General features: G+C 48.0%; 1 protein-coding gene across 50 annotated transcripts in view; it reads right to left on the bottom strand.

The window, feature by feature from the left end:
- Nucleotides 1-12963: 12963 nt before the first annotated feature.
- Nucleotides 12964-17144, bottom strand: part of TFDP2 (transcription factor Dp-2) — a 197046-nt gene continuing 192865 nt past the window's right edge. For 49 of the 50 annotated variants that reach the window (XM_028843368.2, XM_015131934.3, XM_015131938.3 and 46 more), the window contains 2 exons: nt 15816-15921; nt 14427-15599 (listed from right to left, as the gene is read on the bottom strand). In XM_028843368.2, the coding sequence (XP_028699201.1) occupies nt 15416-15599; nt 15816-15921 (290 nt within the window). In that variant the 3' untranslated portion in view covers nt 14427-15415. 50 annotated transcript variants of the gene reach the window in all.

Consider the following 17144-nt stretch of genomic DNA (forward strand, 5'->3'; position numbering starts at 1 on the left):
ATTAGCCGGTGCATGGTGGCAGGCGCCTGTGACCCCAGCTACTCGGGAGGCTGAGGCAGAGAAATTCTGGAACCCGGGAGGTGGAGGTTGCAGTGAGCTGAGATCATGCCATTGCACTCCAGCCTGGGCGACAGAACGAGACTCTGTCTAAAAAAAAAAAAAGAAAAAAAATTTGTGGTTAACAGACTGTCAACTGCAGAGTGTGTTCTAATACTGTTTATTAAACATGACAAAGTCCTGTAGAAAAATTAGAATTTTGCTATACTGTGGGATTATGCATGGGAAGTACTTTATGGGATCTGGAATATATGACATATATCATATGTAAAGAGATGTCAATTAAAGTTGCTCAAATGACAGCTCATCTAAGTTCAGATGAGGAGACTTGCTTGTCAGTCTTTTGGTTGATACCCAGTAATACTTTCTTTATTTATTTTCTTTTATTTTCTTTCTTTTATTTTTGAGACAGAGTTTCACTCTTGTAGCCCAGGTGGGAGTGCAATGGTGTGATCTGGGCTCACTGCAACCTCCACCTCCCAGGTTCAAGGGATTTTCCTGCGTCAGCCTCCTGAGTAGCTGGGATTACAGGCTCGTGCCACCATGCCCAGCTAATTTTGTATTTTTAGTAGAGACAGGGGTTTTACCATGTTGGTCAGGCTGGTCTCAAGTTACTGACCGCAGGTGATCCACCTGCCTCAGACTCCCAAAGTGCTGGGATTAGATGTCAGCCACCGTGCCTGGCTCACTGCAACCTTCGACTCCCTGGTTCAAGTGATTCTTCTGCCTCAGCCTCCCAAGTAGCTGGGATTACAGGCACATGTCACCACGCCCAGCTAATTTTTGTATTTTTTGTAGAGACGGGGTTTCACCACATTGGCCAGGATAATAGTCTCCTGACCTTGCGATCCCCCTGCCTTGGCCTCCCAAAGTGCTGGGATGACAGGCGTGAGCCACCGCACCCGGTGTGCCCCTGTTTTACCAACTGCTGCAGCTGCTGCTGGGTTTCTCATCCCCTCAGCAGAACCACCAGCCCCTCCCTCAGCACTTGGAAGGAGAAACCTGGCCTCTTGCTGGTGGGCTACTGCCCTGCAGCGCCTCCATGGTTCCCTGGCTGATAACATAGGGGTGTTATAAACTTACATTTCTGTGGTTTTCTGCCCATGTTGTTTCTCCCCAGACTTTTCTCCCATCTGCTTCTGTGTCATCTTTTGTTACGATGACTGGGAGTGGTCCCAGCCTGCCCTGGCAGGCACCTGCCTCCCTGGCCAAGCCCCAGCCCAGCAAATTGCTCATGCTGTGCCCTCCAGGCTCTGAGAAACCTTTCAGAGACTGGGGTGGGGAAGGAAATAGGGAAAACCTTCTCTCCTCTGCAAGCTTATTTCTTTGGCCTGGCCTGTCTTTAACCTGCACAGTTTATGTATAGACAAGTCTCCCGGCGCGGGCCCAGCAGGCAGGTGACAGCCGCCCTTGCGGGAGTCATCCTTCACCAAGCAGTTTCAGAAATGTTTCTTGAGAAACTGTTTCCGGAAGCCCCGGAGCCTCTGTTGTCCATTGAGAAGCCTTGTCGGTTTCAGAAGACAGACTCCGGGGTTCTACATCGAGACCCGAGACCCGGCTGAGGACTGAACCCCGGGGTTTCCAAGCGGCTGCCTTCTCCGGCCTGCAGCAGGGTCTGAGTCACCCGCTGTGGCGAAGGCAGCAAGGAACCCCCTGCCGTGCTGTGCCCCTCCCCGCATTCCCCGAATGGCCCTCTGTTCAAGGAGGGTGAGAGGAGTGGGGAATACCAACTGCTCCAAGGAAAATGCAGTTCATCATATGCATCTTTGCACATCTTTTTTTTTTTTTTTTTGAGGCGGAGTTTTGCTCTTGTTCCCAGGCTGGAGTGCAAGGGCAGGATCTCAGCTCACTGCAACCTCTGCCTCCGGGGTTCAAGGGATTCTCCTGCCTCAGCCTCCCGAGTAGCTGGGATTACAGGTGCCCGCCACCACGCCCAGCTAATTTTTGTATTTTTAGTAGAGATGGGGTTTCATGATATTGGTCAGGCAAGTCTCGAACTCCTGACCTCAGGTGATCCACCCCCGTCGGCATCCCGAAGTGCTGGGATTACAGGCGTGAGCCACTGCACCCAGCCTGCACAACCTTTAACCTGACTTTCAGGAGGTCTCTAGTTTTTGTTCTTAAAAATCATTTCCAAAAGCATTTGTTGAAATAAAAGTATGTCATTCTTGTGTCCTTCTTCCACTTCTTTTTATTCTTTTCCTTTTTTTTTTTTTGAGATGAAGTCTCCCACTTTTGCCCATGCGGGAGTGCAGTGGGACATCGGCGCTCACTGCAGTCTCCACCTCCCAGGTTCAAGCTGTTCTCTTGCCTCAGCCTCCCGAGTAGCTGGGATTACAGGCACATGCCATCATGCCCAGCCCCATCTTCCACTCTTAGTCATGACTTATAAACTGAATTTTGGTAATACTTGAGGAAAGTGTTTTTTAGCTGATTGTAAGATTGGCCAGAGTCTTTCATGCAGAAAAGCCCGCACTGTTCTGTTGTCAAAATGGCTTTGTCGCTACTCTAGTGACCTGTCACAAAAAGCAGACATGACCAGGCGCAGTGGCTCACTCCTGTAATCCCAGCGCTTTGGGAGGCCGAGGTGGGCGGATCACTTGAGGTCAAGAGCTCGAGACCAGCCTGACTAGCATGGCAAAACTCTGTCTCTACTAAAAATACAAAAATTAGCCAGGTGTGGTGGCACATGCCGGTAGTCCTAGCTACTTGGGAGGCTGAGGCAGGAGAATTGTTTGAACCCGGGAGGCGGAGGCTGCAGTAAGCCTGGCGCGGTGGCTCATGCCTATAATCCCAGCACTTTGGGAGGCTGAGGCGGGTGGATTACAAAGTCAAGAGATTGAGACCATCCAGGCCAACATGGTGGAACCCCGTCTCTACTAAAAATACAAAAATTAGCTGGGTGTGGTGGCGGGTGCCTGTAGTCTCAGCTTCTCAGGAGGCTGAGGCAGGAGAATCTCTTGAACCTGGGAGGTGGGGGTTGCAGTGAGCCGGGATCTTGCCACTGCACTCCAGCCTGGCGACAGAGCCAGACTCCGTCTCAAAAAAAAAAAAAGCAAACAAAACCTAGATGTTTTAAATTTTAAAAAATAAATCCTGTAGATGTTTTAAAGTTTTAAAAATACATTGTGCCTATAATTCCAGCACTCTGGGAGGCTGAAGCAGGAGGATCTCTTGAGGCCAGCATGGGCAACATAGTGAGACCCTGTCTCTACCAAAAATAAAGAACAAGCCAGGTGTGGTGGTGCACACCTGTAGTCCACAGCCACCGTGGAGACTGAGGTGGGAGGACCACTTGAGTGCAGGAATTCGAGGTTACAGTGAGCTGCGATGGTGTCACTGCATTCTAGCCTGAGTGACAAAAAATCATCCTGTAAAAGTACTTTTTGTTGTATTCAGATTGAGGAGAACCTTTGCTAGAGGTTTGAAAGCAAATCTATGTATTAGCAGAACCAGAAAGTCCTTCCTGTGGAGATGGGACCTTTTCGGGATTGTCATTTTTGGACTTCAGTGCACAAACTTCTCATGATTGAGTTTCGGCTTTTGAGAGCCGTGACCAAGTGGTAGGTAGGGCATGAACGAGGAAAACAAATTTCCTGACCTTAGTAAAATGTGTCACAGTACTTTAGGCCCCTTAGCCAAGGCGGGAGATAACGCAAGAAGGAAATGGCAAAAATGTCCTGAAGCAATTTGCATGAAAGTGAGAAAGTGGATAGACAAATGCTGCTCTGCATTAACCGGATCGGCTGTGCCCCCCCACCCTCCCCGACTGCAGGACTTCCTTCACCACTGTGCATTTTCTACTGAGATGCTCTCCTGAAAGCAAGTTTCAGCAAGAGGCTGGAAAGGCCTCTCAGAGGAGGCTGAGCTGGCAGTGATCAGGGAGCCCCTGGGCATTTGGCAGCTGTCCACAGTAAGACCGGCAGATGGAGCCTTCATCTGGCAAGAAACTGGGAAAGCTGGCGGTGTCTTCAGGTGCAAGCTTCAGTGAGAAGAGCCAGTGCTCTGAGAAGACGCACAGAACTACAGAAGCAGCTCCCCTAGGAGAAGGAATGGAGGTTGTGCGCGGTGGCTCACGCCTGTAATCCCAGCACTTTGAGAGGCTGAGACGGGTGGATCACTTGAGGTCAGGAGTTTGAGACCAGCCTGGCCAACATGGTGAAAACCCGTCTCTACTAAAAATAGAAAATATTATCCGGGCATGGTGGAGGTTGTAGTGAGCCAAGATTGCGCCATTACACTCCTGCTTGTGCGATAGAGCAAGACGCTGCCTAAAAAAAAAAAAAAAAAAAGGAATGGAGAAAACACAGCCATAGCTCTGGGAGTAGGAACAGAAGAAAGCAAGCTGTCAGTCGGGTTCTTTCTTCTGGAGAAGGCTCTGCGTTGAAGCTGTCTTCTCTCTGAGGCTCAAGAAGCTGAGCATGGAATTAAACAACTCTGTCAACCAAAAATAAAATTCTAAGTCCTACGCCGCAACCATCTGAATGGACTCTCTCCTTGGCCAGGGCGCTCTTAAAATGTAACCTCAGAGACTGGTTCCCGCCATGAACGGGAAGTGCCTCATTATACCCGCTGGTATTAACATCAACGCAGACCTTACTGATAAGAATCATTTACCATCTATTCTCTGAAGCCTGCGACATTTGGTCTCCATAATCCCTTATCTTAACACAGACATTTCCTTTCTATTGATTCCAGGTTTTCAGATAAACTCAACCAATTGTCAACCAGAAAAATTTTAAATCTACCTATAAGCTGGAAGCGACCCCACCTTTGAGTTGTCCCACCTTTCTGGACCGAACCAATGTATTTTTTAAACATACTTGAGTGAAGTCTCATGTCTCCCTAAAATGTATAAAACCAAGCTGCACCCTGACCACCTTGGATACGTGTTCTTGGGCCTCCTGAGGGCTGTATCAGGGGCCATCGTCACTCATATTTGGCTCGGAATAAATCTCTTCAAATATTTTTGAAAACAGTTTGTCTCTTCATAGCCAACTCTGTGGGCTCGCAGATACCGCCCCTGGTCAGCGGTGTATTCAGTCGCTGTGCCATCCCCCATGTGGCCACAAGAACAAAAGCACCCTCTTAAGCCCAAGTGATCCCGTGGTTACTCCACTGTAACCAAGGTGTCCTTGGACACCTTCATCAAACGGCACTTGCAAGTGGCTCCTCTAGGCTGGGAGGAACGGAGAAGGCACAACACCAGCTCAGCTCACCACTCCAGGAGACCCCCAGGGTAAGGGCGTGAGCACAGGCTCACCACTTCCCCCCCGCCCACCACCCTTACTTGGTCTGTGAAACTCCAGGGCGAGTCTTTATGGGAAGATGCATTCCTTCCAACATGTCATCGAGTGCTTACTTAGCCATCTCCTTTTCAAGACCTGGGTCTTTCTGCTGGTCCCTGAATTGCTCCATGCCCTTCTGTGCCTTCTGACTGTCCATATGCTCGACTTGTTGGAACATAGGAGATAGGTTATCTAGAGTTCCGGCCTCTGCCTGAGACAGGTGGAGACTGCGTTAGCAGGTGCTGAGGGAGTGCTATGTTCCGGAGGCCAGGTGACATTCCACCTGAGGCCTGGGGACATGGCGTTTTGTATTGACTGCTGTCGCTGTTCTCTCTGATGCTGGTTTGGTGTAAGAGACGATAAGAAAGCATCTTCCCCACGAATTGTAGGGAAGTATTTCTGGGCCTAGTCTCCCAAAAGTGCTAAGATTACAGGGGTGAGCCATGGCACCTGGCCACCCTTCTTTTTTTTTTTTAGATGGAATCTTGCTCTGTCGCCCAGGCTGGAGCGCAGTGGCGCGATCTTGGCTCACTGCAAGCTCCGCCTCCTGGGTTCACGCCATTCTCCTGCCTCAGCCTCCCGAGTAGCTGGGACCACAGGCGCCCGCCACCATGCCTGGCTAATTTTTGTATTTCTTTTTTTTCTTTTTGAGATGGAGTCTCGCTCTGTCATCCAGGCTGGAGTGCAGTGGTGCAATTTCCGCCTCCCGGGTTCACACCATGCTCCTGCCTCAGCCTCCCGAGTAGCTGGGACTACAGGTGCCTGCCACCACGCCTGGCTAAATTTTTTGTATTTTTAGTAGAGACGGGGTTTCACCATGTTATCCAGGATGGTCTCCATCTCCTGACCTTGTGCTCCGCCTGCCTCGGTCTCCCAAAGTGTTGGAATTACAGGTGTGAGCCACAGCGCCCGGCCCTGGCCTCCCTTCTGAGGGCAATTCATGAAGAGGAACTCAGATGTTGAAAGAGGGTCTCAGTCCTGACTCTCTGGCAGAGCCCCAGAGTACCCACTACCCTCACCCAAACAGCCCACCAGTATTTTATTGTTCATTTTTCTTTTCTTTCTTTTTTTTTTTTTGAGAAAGAGTTTCGCTTTTGTTGCCCAGGCTGCAGTGCAATGGTGCAATCTCTGCTCCTTGCAGCCTCTGCCTCCTGAGTTCAAGTAATTCTCCTGCCTCAGCCTCCTGAGTAGCTGGGATTACAGGCATGCACCACCACACCTGGCTAATTTTTTGTATTTTTAGTAGAGACGGGGTTTCACCATGTTGGCCAAGCTGGTCTCAAACTCCTAGCCTCAAGTGATCCGCCCACCTCGGCCTCCCAAAGTGCTGGGATTACAAGCGTGAGTCACCGCACCTAGCCTATTGTTCTTTTTTATTTTAATTCCAGCACTTTGGGAGGCTGAGGTGGGAGGATCACTTGAGGCGAGGAGTTGGAGACCATCCTGGTCAACATGGTGAAACACCATCTCTATTAAAAATACAAAAATTAGCCAGGTGTGGTGGCACGTGCCTATAATCCCAGGTACTCAAGAAGCTGAGGCAGGGGAATACCTTGAATCCAGGAAGTGGGGGTTGCAGTGAGCCGAGATCGCACCACTGCACTCTAGCCTGGGCAACAGAGACTCCATCACAAAAACAAAAAACAAAAAAAAGCCTTTTTTTTTTTTGAGATGGAGTCTCACTCTGTTGCCCAGGCTGGAGTGCAGTGGTGTCATATTGGCTCACTGCAACTTCCGCCTCCCGGATTCAAGTGATTCTCCTGCCCCGAGCAGATGGGATTACAGGCATATGCCACCACACCCAGGTGATTTTTGTATTTTTGGTGGAGATGGGGTCTCACCATGTTGGCCAGGCTGGTCTCGAACTCCTGACCTCAAATGATACGCCCACCTTGGCCTCCCAAAGTGCTGGGGTTTTAGGCGTGAGCCACTGCCCTTGGCCTAACACCTCCTTTTTAAACTAAAAACTTTCTGACCCACTAGTAATGAGACTAACATTATTTTAAAGTGTTTATTTTTTTCTATAATACATTTCATTCAAATCATAAACGTCTGATACATTTTTTTTCTCAAGAACAACTTACACTCATTTGAGATGCTTTTTCTTTCTTTTAATCTTATAGGATGGACAGAGATACACTTTAATGGATAAAAAACATCAGAGTTCATTACAAATACAGCTTCCCAGGCCCCACCTCCAGTGCTTCTGACTGAGCGTGTGGGACACATCCTAGGATCACAAAACTGTAAAACTCCCCCAGTCAACTCCACGGCAGGCAGGCCTGGAACCACCCTTAGTGGAACACTGCTTAGGACTTGTCTGTTATCTACCAGAAGCGATTTCAGAAAATCCAGGAATAATTACGTATACAGAAATAGCTCTTCTATAAAATTTCCATATAAAAATAATGGTATTTATTTACAAAGTCTGAGATACTACAAAATAATATATCATATTAGGTTGTGTACTTCCATCTAATAGAGAAAAGTCTACGTTGGGCAAGTCAGATGTGGTGGTTGCATTTTCCTCTTATCTCTTGTTTAAAATGCTTAAAGCATGTGGCACCATGATGTATCCTTCATGCAGAAAAAAGGAGAACTATATTTTCTGGAAATAAAACCCAATAGCACATAGTCAGAGGAAAGCATCTTCAGATGAAAAGGTGAACAACCTAGTGATTTGGGCTCTCACGGCCCTTTACCCACCGCTTTTTTTTCTTTTTCTTTTGAGACGGAGTTTCGCTCTTGTTGCCCAGGCTAGAGTGCAATGGCACGATCTTGCCTCACTGCAACCTCTGCTTCCGGGGTTCAAGCGATTCTCCTGCCTCAGCCTCCCGAGTAGCTGGGATTTCAGGCATGCGCCACCGCACCTGGCTAATTTTATATTTTTAGTAGAGACAGGGTTTCTCCATGTTGGTCAGGCTGATCTTGAACTCCCAACCTCAGGTGATCCTCCCGCCTCGGCCTCCCAAAGTGCTGGGATTACAGGCGTGAGCCACCGCGCCCGACATACCCACCTCTTTTGTCCAAAACTCAAGGACGATGGCGGTGAACCAAGTGCATGAAGGAACTCAGTATTGAAACGTGATCCCCGGAGTGCAGCCGCCTGGGCAGCCAGTGCGTATGCTTAGTAGGGGGGTTCCATTTTTCAGGACAGAGAGGTTGACCCTGTCACGGTACTGCTGGCAAAAATAGAACTGCAACAAGCCCAGAGGAGCTATTCAGGAGAAAAGTAGCCCCATCGTCAGTGACATTTTAGTATGAAAACCCTGGCCCCAGTGTGAACAAGCACAATCACCAGGCCGTGTGACATGAAGCTTGGCCATGATGAAGTATGGTGACAAATGGCATGCAGTGAGGCATGACAAGGGATGAGTTTTTAAATCCAAACGTGATCTGGGGAAGCTTCCCTGTTATGATTCGACAAGTCATGGGCAGCAGCAGCTGGTGTGTGGAAGGACCAGTTGGTCACTGAACTCCTTGGGTCCCTGCCAATGGCCAGCGTGGGGAGTCCTTGTCTGTGGAGGTCTCAGCCCGGGGTTTTCTGACTTGAGAGAGGCCTAAACCTGACACCACGGCCTCATGCTGGGGCTCAGGAGAGGAGTCCCGCTTCTGCCCCTCAGCTGTTTGGCACTTGGTGACACAGGACTGATGCTAATCCAAAACCTGTCTGGCAGGACTGTGGTGACAGCGTGGCCCTCACGGAGGGAAGCAGCTCTGGGTTTTGGTGCAGGCTCTGCCACAGACAGGCTGAGGGACGGGAAGCAAGTCAAGCTCTCGCTTGCTTCCCATCTCTGCTCTCCCCTATCCCGAGACCTGCGGCGAAGGGGCGAGGCCTGACCCTGAGCGTCAGCTAGTATGGCCTCCGATGCAGCTAGAAGCAGGGAAGACCAAAGTCTAATCTGCTGAAATAGCAAGGGGCAAGACAGCATTGGCTTCAACAGGCCTTTTTTGTAAAGCAAAAGGTAAGATGACAAGATCCGGCCTTGTCTGAGAACAGCTGCACAGAATACACGTTATAAATTAGTACTTTCTCCTATCTCAGCACCCTTGTGAATGGGTGTCAGAGAAGTTTCTGTACCTGTTGGGGCTCCCAGGGCTTAGCCAGATGGTCTAAGTGTTGTTGTGCCCACTCCCTTTTTCTTCTTTAGCATACTGTGGAGTGAGACGTGGAAAAATCGGATCCCAGCGATTATCTAAGCATAACTTCTCAGATACATTTTGGTTAAGGGACTATTTCCTGAGAAATGTTATAATTTATGTGGGTATTGAGCTTGAATTTTTTTTTATTGTAAAATCTTAGGCTGGGCGCGGTGGCTTAAGCCTGTAATCCCAGCGCTTTGGGAGGCCAAGGTGGGCGGATCACACGGTCAGAAGTTCAAGACCAGCGTGGCCAACATGGTAAAACCCCGTCTCTACTAAAAATACAAAAATTAGCCGGGCATGGTGGCACATGTCTGTAATCCCAACTACTTGGAAGGCTGACGCAGGAGAATAGCTTGAACCCTGGAGGCAGAGGTTGCAGTGGCTGAGATCGTGCCACTGCACTCCAGCTGGGGCAACAGAGCAAGACTCCATCTCGAGGGGAAAAAAATATGCAAACATCAGGCTTTTCTCTTCTTAGTAACCATGTTTGGCTTGAGTGGAAGTTTAACCAAACACTGTTATCAACTGGGAATTTGAGGGCAGGGAGGCACATTGCTGAGGGTCATTCAAATGGCATGGTGCAGGCTCCTGATAAATAGTGTGGGTCTTTGGGAAATGCATATTAGTTTTCATCAGTGCTTGGGACCATTGCTTTGGGTGCATGAATATGGGAACCCACTTGGGAAAACGGTTCTTAGAAATCCAGTCATCAGCTTCACCAAAGCCAGCCCATATGCAGAATAGAGATGATCTCTTTGATATAGCCAAAAACTTAGAAACATGGAAAATAGTTCTCAATTTCTAATCATTTTTCTTTTTTTCTTTTTTGAGACAGAGTCCTGCTCTGTCACCCAGGCTGGAGTGCAGTGGCAGATCTTGGCTCACTGCAACCTCCACCTCCTGGGTTCAAGTGATTCTCCTGCCTCAGCCTCCCTAGTACCTGGGACTACAGGCGTGTGCCACCACGCCAGCCTAATTTTTGTATTTTCTAATGATTTTTCTACTGCATAGATTCAGTTGGAAAGTAGTGAACCTTTGTTAGAATCTTCTCTTGGTTTACAGAAACTGCTGGTAGCTAACTTTGCTTTGAAGTCTTAAAAGTTCCTGTACAGACTCCAACCTGAAGGCTTGAAACTGGAACAGTGGGGCCTCTGGAACTTAGGAGAGATTCCAAGTGCATGTTATGGGACAGAGTGGCTTGTTAAGAAAGTATAGAGACATCTGTCTTTCCACTGTCTGACTCAGTAAAACTGTCTCTTTCCCAGAGGGGCCTCCCCGGCCACCCCCAGCCAAAGTAGCCTTTCCCAAACGGTCCCACTACGCTGCTGTTTTTTCCACAGCACTCATCAATCTGCACGTGTTCCATCTGTGATCATGTTTCCCCAGTAGGAGGAGAACCCAACAACGGCAGGGCTCTCGCTGTTCCGCCCCAATGCCTGCGCACAGTAGGTACTCAAATGCTTACTAACTGAAGGATGAAATATTAAGATTCACTGTCCAACCCTCACCCCTTACTTACCACTAAGGCAGCACAGTTTTAAGGTCTACTTCACAGACTTGTTGGGCAGGGACAGCCCATTTTGTTAGGGGAGGGAGCTTGATAGTATTAAAGCGCCCTTGAAATGAAATACTTTTTTACAAGCTAAATAGAGCCAGGCGCGGTGGCTCACAACTGTAATCCCAGCACTTCGGCAGGCTGAGGCGGACGGATCACCTGAGGTCAGGAGTTTGACACCAACCTGGGCAACATGGTGAAACCCCGACTCTACTAAAAATACAAAAAATTAGCCAGGCATGGCGACATGCGTCTATAATCCCAGCTAGTCCGGAGGCTGAGGCAGGAGAATCGCTTGAACCTGGGAGGTAAAGATTGCAGTGAGCCGGGATCGCACCACTGCACTCCAGCCTGGCGACAGAGCGAGACTCCGTCCCCCACCCCCCCGCCAAAAAAAAGGCTAAATAGGCTTTTCCCCCAGCGCCCCCCTCTCTCAGTGTGGTTATGGCAGGAATCGCTGAGGTAGTTCTCATCCTCTGCTAATCCACACTCCCTCCAACACACACAGTGCTAGAGGGAGCCTAAGTCACATCTATACTTGGAGCAACTCTGCTGTCTCTATGACCCAAATAGCCATAAAGAGTTGTGGTTTAGCAGTTACAGATGTCTTGCAGGGCTAAACTGAGCCACTCCTCTGTGAAATATTTCCATTTGAGGCTGGACGCGGTGGTTCACGCCTGTAATCCCAGCACTTTGGGAGGCTGAGGCGGGCGGATCACAAGGTCAGGCGATGGAGACCATCCTGGCTAACACGGTGAAACGCCGTCTCTACTAAAAATACAAAAAATTAGCCAGGTGTGGTGGCGGGCGCCTGCAGTCCCAGCTACTCGGGAGGCTGAGGCAGGAGAATGGCGTGAACCCGGGAGGCGGAGCTTGCAGTGAGCCGAGATCGCCACTGCACTCCAGCCTGGGCGACAGAGCGAGAATCCGTCTCAAAAAAAAAAAGGAAAGAAATATTTCCATTTGAATTATCTGACAGGAGCTACTTTGTTTTCAAGGTCTGACCCTGGCATTATTTTTCAAATATGGCAGAGTACTTTTATAACTGTAAAATTTGCTAACGGAAGGAGTTATCCTCTTTATCCTGCTAAAATGGCAGAAACCACATAGCTTTTTATTCCCATCACTTCTTTAAAGAAATAAATTGAAGGACGCCAAACATGTGGCCATCCTCTGTAGTTTCTTGGGCGGTGGGTGTGGCTGAGGGGTGGAGGACCGCCATGTTGGCCCCTGCTTTCCCGCCTTCCTCCAAGGCCCACCTTGATCATAAGGCACAAGGTATACAAACACCACAACTGCTCTCACCACAGGAAACGAGCACGTGGAGGAGACAGACTGACAGCGGGGAAGAGGAAGGCAGTGTGGTAGGCACCTGGGGCCCATAAGCGCTGCTGTGTGCCTAGGCGGCACCGGCCTTCCCAGTGAGGGCCAGACACGCAGGTCCTAGTGCCACTGTGCATGTGCTAAATAGAGCCAGCATTTCTTCAGTGAGTGATGCCACACGCTTGAAAGGGGGACAGCCACACTCACCCTCAAGGGGAAAAGGCCTCTTGAACTCCCCACAATCAGTGTGTGCCAGCACCCCGGGGAGGAGTGATCTGTGTATGGCAAGTAACCCCACGTGCCACTATAACAAAGCAGCCTGGGCATTGGAACCACAACTTCCCTCCCGGCAGCCCCCACCTTTTTTTTTTTTTTTTTTTTTTTTGAGACAGGGTCTTGCTCTGTCACCCAGGCTGGAGTGCAGTGGTGTGATCTTGGCTCTCTACAACCTCCACCGCCTGGGCTCAAGCAATCCTCCCATCTCAGCCTCTTGAGTAGCTGGGACAACAGGCATGCCCCACCACACAAGGCTAATTTTTATATTTTTGTAGAGGCAGGGTTTTGTCATGTTGCCCAGGCTGGTCTTGAACTCCTGAGCTCAAGCAATGTGCCTGCCTCGGCCTCCCAAAGTGCTACGATGATAGGCGAGAGGCGCTGCACCTAGTCCCCAGTTTCCTAACACTGCTTCACTTTAATTTTGTGTGAAATTGTGACTCAGTGCTGAGCTTTGGACCCAGATAAATGTTGAGGGGGAATACAGAAGAGAATTGGCCTTTCTAAACAGCTCAACCCAGTTTCTAAAGGCAAGATTTTACTCCAGTGACATATACTGGTGACCACGATGTCACTCTGTGAGGCAGCCTCAACAGTAACCCAAACACAACGCTGAGGAAGAGACTGTTCCCACCAACAGCACACACCTATGGCTGGGGTGGCTAATGGTGGGGCACCAATAAGGATAAGAGTCTTTGGCGGCTTTTTTTAAGCCCATATTTTATCAATTTAAAGCATGAGAGTAGCAGAGATGGAGAGTAGAGAAGAAAACAGGTTCCCAAGAACTCTGGCAAGAATGTTGCTATTTGGTGAAGGAATGATTATCATTAGTGTACCTGTCTTAAATTCTGAAATGCATCTTGGGACCTGCAGTTCAATATTTTGAAGACTACAAAGGTAGCTGTGGCCGTTGGCCTCTCCAGGTCCCTGCTGGGTCCCAGAGATGAGAAAGGGTGAAGTTAGTAAAAGAGGAGGCTGCCCCTTAAAGGATAGTTGGTTTGGAGGGAAATCCCGATCCATGCAGTTGAAATGTCCCCTGCAGGTCCCTGGGGACCTGCTGTCACCTCCCCGGTGTTCCTGACTAGTCTGAGAGGTATGCTCCAGAACCCACGATAAGACCAAGTTCTCTAGAAACTGCCTCTATCTCTGAGTCTGTACTATGGCTTATTTCTGACAGAATGAGGCTTTTGTATCAAAGGAGCTCCAGCTAAAGTTGAATGTTTTTCTTTCTCAGTTTTTATGGCCTTATTAAACATGTTTAGCTAGCCAAAGCTTTCTCCTCCTCACCAGGCTCACTGTCAACATGGTGGTGGGGCTAGAAAGAGGCACCACAGGAAGAAGCCTGCACTTCCCCCAAGGGATTTAAAAAAGAACCAATTTGGGCCATGCTTGGTGCATCTAGCATCATCTTGGGATAAATCCACATGATTCAGGTCAAAGTTTTGGAGTTAATTTTCCCATTATTATTTGCTCCTTTCCAAGGCCTTAATGTGAAATTCAGGGTCTGGCCATGGTGGCAGATGTCCCTACACTCTTTCAGAGAAGAAGCAGTTGTGAATACACCACTGCAGTATTTCTAATGACATCTTGAGCCATAAACAACATAACTGCACTACCATATATCCAGGCAGTAGGAGTGTTCAGTTTTCCAGTGTTTCTGTGAAACACTAAATATTGGATTAGTTTGAAATGCAACTGACCCCAGGAGTAGGTTCAATAAGGTCATTCTGACTAATGAAAATGTGAAAAAAGGTGACATGTAGAAGGAAACATTGCTGTTCATATTCTTGAAATAGACTTTTCTTTAAGACAAAAGTAATGACATTTGGTTCATCTTCACAAATTGCACACTGGGTGAGAGCATACAATTGCTGCAGGGAACTGTAGGCAAGCAATTTGGTCATAGGAATTTGTCTTGTTTTAAATGAAAAAGCTATATGAAATGCATAGCTTTGATTAACCTAAAGATACATTTTCCCTCTTTATAAAACTCCAGATTTAGGATGCTGGCAAAAGGCAGTGCTGGCAAAGTATTTAATGCACATGGAAATGCTATTCTATTTTGGCTTCCAGAAGTAGCCCTAGTAAATTCTATGCATCAATGCATTGGCTAATAATAATTTCAGTTTTACTATAAATTATCTAAATGTCACTCAAGTACTTAAGAAGTAGCGCTTGCTCCTTTCTAGAAGCTGTCTAAGGCAGCTGATGCATAAAGCACCTTAACTAGACCTCCAACTAGTTCAGCAGTTCAATCTGTGCCCCTCGGCCACAGGACTGCCCTCAGTATCCCTCACTACACAGCTCCCCTCTCGTGGGGACTTTTCATGTTCATTTCCGCCTTGTCAAAGGCAGTCCAGGCAGGGAAGAGAAACGTCAGAAACATGATCGTCAAGGACTGCTCTGTGTAGCAATCTCAATTCTAAGAATAATTACATGGGTGTGAGGAACACAAAAATCCCACCTCACAGAAGATAAATGAGCACACTCACACTGCCAACTCTTCAGGAATTATCCCCACTAGCTCCTCAGAAAGCATGCTTTGTTTGTTATATCATCTACTGCTCTGTTGGCCAGACTTTCATTCACACTATGTTAACTTTCATCTCAATCATCTCAGCCTTCATGTGATTTGCTTATTGTGTTTCTCTAGTTTTCACTGAACACACAGTGCAAACAAAGGCAAAGACTGAAGCAATCATTTCAAAAACAAGAGCTCACACTACAAACACACATGAGCATCACATATTGAAACGTAGGCTTTCTCTTGTCTTTATTCTGGGGAGGAGGAATCCTCCTCATCATCTTCCTCATCTTCATCATTGAACGAACAGGGGGTCTCGCCTCGGGACTCGGAGCAGTGAGAGGCTGCACTGCTGGACTGGTGACTGTTTGGGGCCAGGAACTGCCCAGTTGCTAAGGCCACTTCTGCATCCAAGCATAACCCTTGGTTTACACTAGCAAACAATTAAAAACACACAGGCTCATTAATGTGGTATAAACAGTTTTGTAAAATATAGGAATAAAAACATAGGAAGGAGGTGCCATTGGTGAGATCTGCCACAAACCTGCTCAGCAGGACCTGTGCTGGCAGTAACATGACCCCGGCTCACCCCTACACAGACAGTCAGGGCTCTGGGGTTTGCCTTTCTAACCCTGAAAAAAATACGTACCTTGACTGGGGTAAGGTGGCACCAGTGTTCAGGTCTAAATTTGAAACTGATTGGGTAGAGTTCAGAAGTAGTCCCTGATTTAACCAAGAAGGTCCTGTGGAGATATCTAAAGGAAAAAATGAGAACAAAAAATGTCGGTCCTGCAAGTTTTGTGGCTGCTGTTGTTACAGTCTGAAGAAAGCACAGAAGAGCAAGAACTAAGCTTATTCTTCATGACAGCGAGACAATTCTCTTGCTGTGAGAAGAACCCAGGTTTCTTCATCTTCTTGGAAGAAAAAGAAACTCTAGAACACAAGAGCAGGAAAAAAAAATACGGGAAGGCAGCTTATGGAGAGAAGGTATTCAAATGAAAACACTCACAGGCGCTTTCTTACTCTTTTTCTTAGATAAGCCCTCCAGAGCACAGCCCATGGGATGCAGCCCAGTGTACCATCCTCAATGCCTGGGCTGCCCTCACCACAAAAGACCTGGACTGTGGTGTTGACAGCCAAAGCCAGAAGTGGGAAAAGAGAAAATCAAATCAGAAATACATGAGGTAAGAAGGCCACCCTACATAGAGGGCAGACAGATCTGTTTTGGCCAAAACCCCTGCCGCAGTGTCTTTTCAGGTGCCTGCTGCTGGTGAACTCAATGCTGCTACTCATCAAATACCTATTCTTTTTCCTGACAAGATTTTTCCTGGTATCCTTTGCTTTCTAATTCAAACTAGCTCTTATTTTTAAAAACTCACATGCAGTCATGTTTTTAATGAGGTGGAGACAGACATTACTGTTTTAGTATACAGAAAATATTTTGGGCTGGGCACAGTGGCTCATGCCTGTAATCCCAGCATTTTGGGAGGCCAAGGCGGGCGGATCACCTGAGGTTGGGAGTTCAAGACCAGCCTGTCCAACGCGGAGAACCCACCTCCACTAAAAATACAGAATGAGCTGGGCGTTGTGGCGCATGCCTGTAATCCTAGCTACTCGGGAGGCTGAGGCAGGAGATTCGCTTGAACCCAGGAGGCGGAGGTTGCAGTGAGCTGAGATTGCACCATTGCACTCCAGCCTGGGCAACCAGAGTGAAACTCCATCTCAAAAAAAAAAAAAAAAAAATTTTTTTTATATCTCCTTGCCATCTTCTTTTCTATACATATACCACATTTCTCCTATGACAACACTGATCAATTCTTATTGTAATTTTACTGGTTTAATACTTCTAATCTTCCCATCTACAGTGTCAGCTCAAAGAAGGCAGTAACTGGAACATGTAAGATCTAAATGTGGCCAGGCGCGGTGGCTCATGCCTGTAATCCCAGCACTTTGGGAGGCCAAGGTGGGCAGATTGCTT

This window comes from Macaca mulatta, chromosome 2 (genome assembly GCF_049350105.2).
Source record: "Macaca mulatta isolate MMU2019108-1 chromosome 2, T2T-MMU8v2.0, whole genome shotgun sequence".
Classification (NCBI taxonomy): Eukaryota; Metazoa; Chordata; class Mammalia; order Primates; family Cercopithecidae; genus Macaca; species Macaca mulatta.